The 5,819-nt window shown below is 48.2% G+C and overlaps 1 protein-coding gene across 1 annotated transcript; it reads right to left on the bottom strand.

Moving 5' to 3' along the window:
* Window positions 1–241: 241 nt before the first annotated feature.
* sox9a (SRY-box transcription factor 9a) lies at window positions 242–4,309 on the bottom strand. Its single transcript, XM_047609190.1, has 3 exons — window positions 3,464–4,309; window positions 2,971–3,221; window positions 242–2,738 (listed from the first exon to the last, which is right to left on the bottom strand). The coding sequence occupies exons 1-3, from the start codon at window positions 3,898–3,900 to the stop codon at window positions 1,918–1,920; spliced, it is 1,509 nt and encodes a 502-aa protein (XP_047465146.1). The 5' UTR covers window positions 3,901–4,309; the 3' UTR covers window positions 242–1,917.
* Between the last annotated feature and the right edge of the window lie 1,510 nt (window positions 4,310–5,819).

Consider the following 5,819-nt stretch of genomic DNA (forward strand, 5'->3'; position numbering starts at 1 on the left):
GACGGAGGGGTGAGGGACGGAGAAAATAAAAGCAGAAGGGAAAAAAAACAAGGCTTCTGGGAAAACAAACACCAGCGCTGCTTCTTGGCGCTCTTCATTTAACCCTAACCCTTTCACTGGCATGTGGAAATAAAACCCAAGAGGCGTCGTTCGCTTTAGGTGTCAGGTTATTCAGCACTTCGCTGTTGCGTAAGTAAATGTATCCCGGGTTTGATATTGCAGAGATGAATGAAAAACGACATTTTTTTTTTAATAGCATTTTCTTTTTTTTATTGCAAATACATATACAAAAGATTCTGTAAAGACAGTACAAATACATGGCGAGATCGCAGGAGGAGGACGAAAAAAAAAGTACTGGAAACGTCAGTTCATCAATAAGAAAAGGAAGTGGAGCTCGCAGAGCAGAAAGGATGGGTGGTCCTTCTGGTGATCGCTCAACAACAACAACAACAACATCAACAACAACAACAAAAAAGCCTAAAACAGGAAAAACTGTAAAAATCTGTGTAACTGAGATACCATTTTCCAGTTCTTTCAGCCATAGTTTAAAGTCAAACTCATAAGAAAAAAATTCACAAATAACAAATAATCCATACGCATTGTGTTAGATAGTCCCCCTGACCCTCAAGAGAAAAAAATACATACTTAAAATAGACATTTAGATAAGATAAATTAAGAAAAAAAAAAAAAGACGATTACAGCATGTACCATTTTTGTCTAAGTACCTCCTGGGTTGAAAATCAAAATTAAAAAAAAGGGGGGCGGGGAGGGGGGGATTTATATGCTGTCTACATCGCAAAGAGGACAATTCATTAGTTATAAGAATAGTATGCAAAATAATTACTTTGAAATAAAGTTAACGCTAATAAATAAATAAAAGGTTAAGACTGGATTTGACCTGGGGGGGAGCTCGAGGGGAGTGTGTTGGACACCAGCATGGGGGGGTGGGTGGTGAGGGAGTGGAGACTGCAAGGAGGGGGGGAGGGCATGGGAGGGGGGCACCCGAGGGGGTCAAAGGTGACTTCCTGTAGCTGTCAAACACATGCTGTTGGAGGCTAAGTGTAATTTCAGCTGTGGCCGTTGCGCGTGCACAAACACACACACACAAGTATACAAAAAAAAAAGTACGGGAAAATGTAAAAATCCAAGGCACCGATGGTGGAAGGGGGCTGCAGTCCACCCACCCCTCCGCGCCCACCCCTACCCCCACCCCCCTCCCCAGTACCCTCACTGTCGAGACAGCACAGCATTGTGAAACCAAGTCTCTCTCTTTCTCTTGTATTGCTTAATAGCTCTTCGGACGATCACGACACACTGCTTCAACGGCGCAATGGCTAAAGGTACTGAACCACACTTGCTGAATGGCACACGAAAAGAGTAAGCAACGGAAAAGTAACAGAAACCCTTGTATGACGATCGGACAGAGGACCAGAACCTGCACTACCCAAAGTGGTTAGTTGCCGAACTGGTTAAAATATAAAGCTTTTTTTTGTTTGTTTGTTTGTTTGTTTGTTTAATATCTACAGGTACAGAATAATTATCCCAACCCTCCCGCCCCCCCATGCCCCCATGGGTTACAAACTGCCAGCATATGAAGAGAAAAACAAAAGGAAACATACACAGTACCTACTGAAATATCGACAATCAATAAGTCCTCACAGAGGATTTTTAAGTCTTTTCATCTCTCTAAAAATATATATATAGTTTCTATCAATGATACAATAGCAAGGCACTACGTGAGCCAATCACAAGTCCAGCTCTCCTCTTCTTCGAATTCAAGTGTCTGATTCAGGGGTAGAACTCTCCCTGGAGTAAAGTGTAGGGTGTGTTCGTCGGATGTGTGTGTGGCTGTACGTGTGTGTGTCTGTGTGTGTGTGTTTGTATTTGTGTGTCTTGTCTTTCAGTCTGCCAGGCGGCTCAGGGTCTGGTGAGCTGGGTGTAAACCGGAGCTTGATCCCAGTGCTGCGGGCTGCTCTGTGGGATGGAAGGTACCCCCGTGTTGTCGGCTATCGGTGTGTACATGGGCCTCTGGCTTGGGCTGCTCATGTAGCTGAAAGTTGGGTACAGCCCTGAGCCCTGCCCCGCCCCCGCATGGCTGTAGTATGAGGCGGCGGTGCCTCCCCCCTGGTGGTCGGAGTAGTCGTACTGCTGTGGCCTGGAGATGGCCGGGTAGGAGGAGGAGGGGCTGTAGTGCTGCAGGTTGAAGGGGCTGTAGGTGACGTGCTGCGGGGAGCCTTGCTGCTCGCTGTAGTGGCTCGGGCTCAGCTGCTCCGTCTTGATCTGGGTCCTGTGCTGCGCCTGGGCGGCCTCTGAGCTGCCGCTGCTCCCCAGGGTGGTCAGGGTGTGCTGCTGCTGCTGCTGTCCCTGCTGGCTCTGGCTTTTAGCCATCCAGGCGGCGGCGGCACCTCCCGCCTGCGGGCTGACCGGGGGGCCGCTGCTGATGCTGTAGCTGCCGGTGTAGCTGACTGCTGCGGCGCTGCCGGGCCCGCCGCTAGCGGAGCCCGGGTGGCCGTTGGGCGGGAGGTACTGGTCAAACTCGTTGACGTCAAAGGTCTCGATGTGGGAGATGACGTCACTGCTCAGCTCGCCGATATCCACGTCACGGAAGTCGATGTTGAGCTGGCGCCCGCTGGGGCCATCGGGCAGAGAGCGGAGGCCAACTTCGCGCTTTAGGTCCATCTTGCTTGAACTGACATCAGTCTTTGGGGTGGTGGGAGGGGTAGGGGGGCCTTGGGAGCCTGGAAGTCAAAAAAATCAACAGATGAGATTCTGCTTTGTTTAAATTTAAGTTTAGCACTTCTTAGAAAACCAATGGGATCCTCTTAATTAACTAGTCATATTATGTCAAATCTTTGAATGCTCCCTAGTAGCAAGTGGGAGGACATACACCAATCAACCAAGCACTAAATAAAATGTTCAACTACTGAATTACTAAAAAAATAAAAAAAAATTAATTTAGTCTCTTCTCACCTGAGTGTTCTCCTGGAGAGTGCACCTCTCCCATGCTGGAAGCCGGTGAGTCCGCCTGCTGGAGAGCTTTGAAGATGGCATTAGGGGAAATGTGCGTCTGCTCGCTGCCGTCTTCTGACTCGCTCTGACCGTTCTTCACCGACTTTCTCCGCCGCGGCTGGTACTTGTAGTCCGGGTGATCTTTCTTGTGCTGCACCCGGAGCCGCTCAGCCTCCTCCACAAACGGCCGCTTCTCTCCCTCGTTGAGAAGTCTGTGCGTAAAACATAGAATTATTGCACTTGAAACACTCGCAGTTTTCTACTGTGGTCTGTACTGCACGGACTTTTACGAGATTACAATGAACGAATCAGTGCAACAGATTTTTCTGCAGCTTCAAGAGAAACTGCGTATGGCGGTTTTGTGCACGCGTGCTGTCAGAAAAGTGGCGAAATCCGAAATTCACACATCTGAAATAGGTGCGTAAAAGCAGAGAAACGGGGCAGCCCCACTTACCTCCAGAGTTTCCCGAGAGTTTTGCTGAGTTCCGCGTTATGAAGGTGCGGGTACTGATCCGCCAGCTTCCTCCGTGCAGCCTGAGCCCACACCATAAAGGCATTCATCGGTCTCTTGACGTGAGGCTTGTTCTTGTTAGATCCGTTAACGCGCACCGGCATAGGCACGAGGGTCCAGTCGTAGCCCTTGAGCACCTGGGACACGGCGTCGCGGATGCAAGCGGGAAACTTGTCTTCCTCGTCTTTCTTGAAGTCGACCAGGGTGCCGTCCGCTCTGAGCAGCCCGTTCTCCGACGGCCGGGTGTTCTCGGTGTCGGAGCCCGACCCGGACGGGCACGGGGAGCCCGCAGAGTCCTCGGACATGCTCGGGCTCGGGGCGTCAGAAAGACACTTGTCTTGTTCCTCCGTCATCTTCAGAAAGGGGTCGAGGAGATTCATACGAAAAACTTGTCGGTGCCAAATTACGCGTGAAAAACGGGTACCTACTTCTTCTTTCGAGCGAAAGCAAGGAAAGCCTGTAAGTTGACTTTACCTTGCCAGGATGGTCAAAGTCTTTTACGATGGAAAAAAAGGCGCAAAAAGTGAAAAACGTTCTTGCTCCGGTGCGGTGCGTAAAGGGGACTTGGAGATCAAGTGTCTTTACGCACGAGTTTCTTGCAGGCTTCCTGGATCCGCGTGTTTTTGTGCAAACGGATCCGCACTTGCAAGGGCTAAAAAAAAAAAAAAGAAGAAGAGCCAGCTGGTAGGAGTTTGTTTTCAACTCTGCAGAATGAAACGATAAAGAGCTCCTTTCTAGTCCCCGAGTACAATCCCCAGAACGCGTGAGTGCTTTGAACTGCAAACGTTTTGCATTCGGCCTTTATAACGGCTCGCCATTCTGAGGAAAGCCCGAATCTGATTGGCTGACAGCGCGTGACGCCAAAGAATTTGATCCCATTTTTTTCCCTCTCCTAACCAGCGCGGAACACACATTTCCTTAACACACACACACACACACACACACACACACACACACACACACACACACACACACACAGACACACACACACACACACAGACGCTGCTCAGCAGCCTCTATATGCTGCATTCAATTTTGTTAGATTTTCCTATCGATATTTTCTAGACTTTATAGGGTGACAACGATTTAAACATTTAATCAGACGCTTGGAATATTTATCCACAAACTTAAATTGAAATATTTTGTAAGGAAGGAAACGACTGAATGAAAAACAATCACTGCAACAGATAAAATATCAAACCACAAAATAGATTACTTGTCAAACTACGGATAAAGTGACATTTGGGATCTTAAACAGCTACAGACGCTCTATATTCCTACTTTTTTAAAAACGGTTTCTTTCTTTTTGTGCGGCTTCCACCACTCCGGATCCACGCCTACAGTTGCACGGTCCTGACAATAGGGGGAGACAGCAGTCTAGAAACCCAGCAAACTCACCTCCCTCCCTCCCTCCCTCCCTCCCGCCGTCCCTCCTTCCCTCTGGCCAAGAGCAGGAGGAGGAGGAGGTGGAGGTGGAGGAGGGAGCAGAGCAGAGCAGACTGCTGCAGAGCAACAGTTGCTGTCAAACATCAGCTTCTGATTTGTATCGCTCATCTCATTTCCAACAACTGAGCAATAATCCGGTGAATTGTGGATTCCGTTCAATTTGCTGACTCTCCCACTTCTGCTCTGTCCCGAGTACTGTTACACGGCGTTAGAACTTAATGTTCGTTGTAGAATTGCGCACATATTTCAGACTAGACTTTAAACATCACATTGGGACGGGAGCATTTACGTTACACGTGCGTATGTATGAGTGCAACAGCTACAGACAGTGGCAGGCATGCTCACGTCTATTCAAAAGTGGCAATATACCAACGCAAGAGTAGCCATTCGCGAGTAAAAGTCGGCATTTAACATAAGTGTTGTTGGCAAAAGGCCAGAAGTCCAAAAAAAAAAAAAAGGCCTCTAACTCAACTGTAATACTATATGTGTTTTGCTTGTACTGATGCATGAATGTGTTTTAATGTTGTGGTTGGTCAAGGTAGAGCTGCTTTAACTGCTTAACATATTACGGCTCCTCGGTTAAATCTGTAATATCACTGTGTAATATCATTGTGTGATGTTACTCCGCAGAGGGAGTGTAACTTTGTCTCCAGTCCAGTGGAAAGTTGCTAAAAAACTTTTTGTTGACGCCAGTAGCAAAGCGAACGCCCTTTCCCTCTGTGACACTCATGTCGGTCAGTGTGCATCACCTACGAGTGCCTTTCCTTTAGTTTTGAGAAACCCTCACGCGAACAAACACACACACACACACACACACACACACATACATGCTCCCTTTGTCCTCTCCATGGAG

Source organism: Mugil cephalus, chromosome 16 (assembly GCF_022458985.1).
Source record: "Mugil cephalus isolate CIBA_MC_2020 chromosome 16, CIBA_Mcephalus_1.1, whole genome shotgun sequence".
In the NCBI taxonomy this organism is placed as follows: Eukaryota; Metazoa; Chordata; class Actinopteri; order Mugiliformes; family Mugilidae; genus Mugil; species Mugil cephalus.

What these genes read in the sequence shown, in the direction of transcription:
- sox9a (XM_047609190.1), bottom strand. Translation starts at nt 3,900, where the DNA reads ATGAATCTCCTCGACCCCTTTCTGAAGATGACGGAGGAACAAGACAAG. An exon ending in ACTCTCGGGAAACTCTGGAG is followed by an intron (nt 3,222 to 3,463) that starts GTAAGTGGGGCT and finishes TTTTACGCACAG; the next exon opens with ACTTCTCAACGAGGGAGAGA. An exon ending in CTCTCCAGGAGAACACTCAG is followed by an intron (nt 2,739 to 2,970) that starts GTGAGAAGAGAC and finishes TTTGACTTCCAG; the next exon opens with GCTCCCAAGGCCCCCCTACC.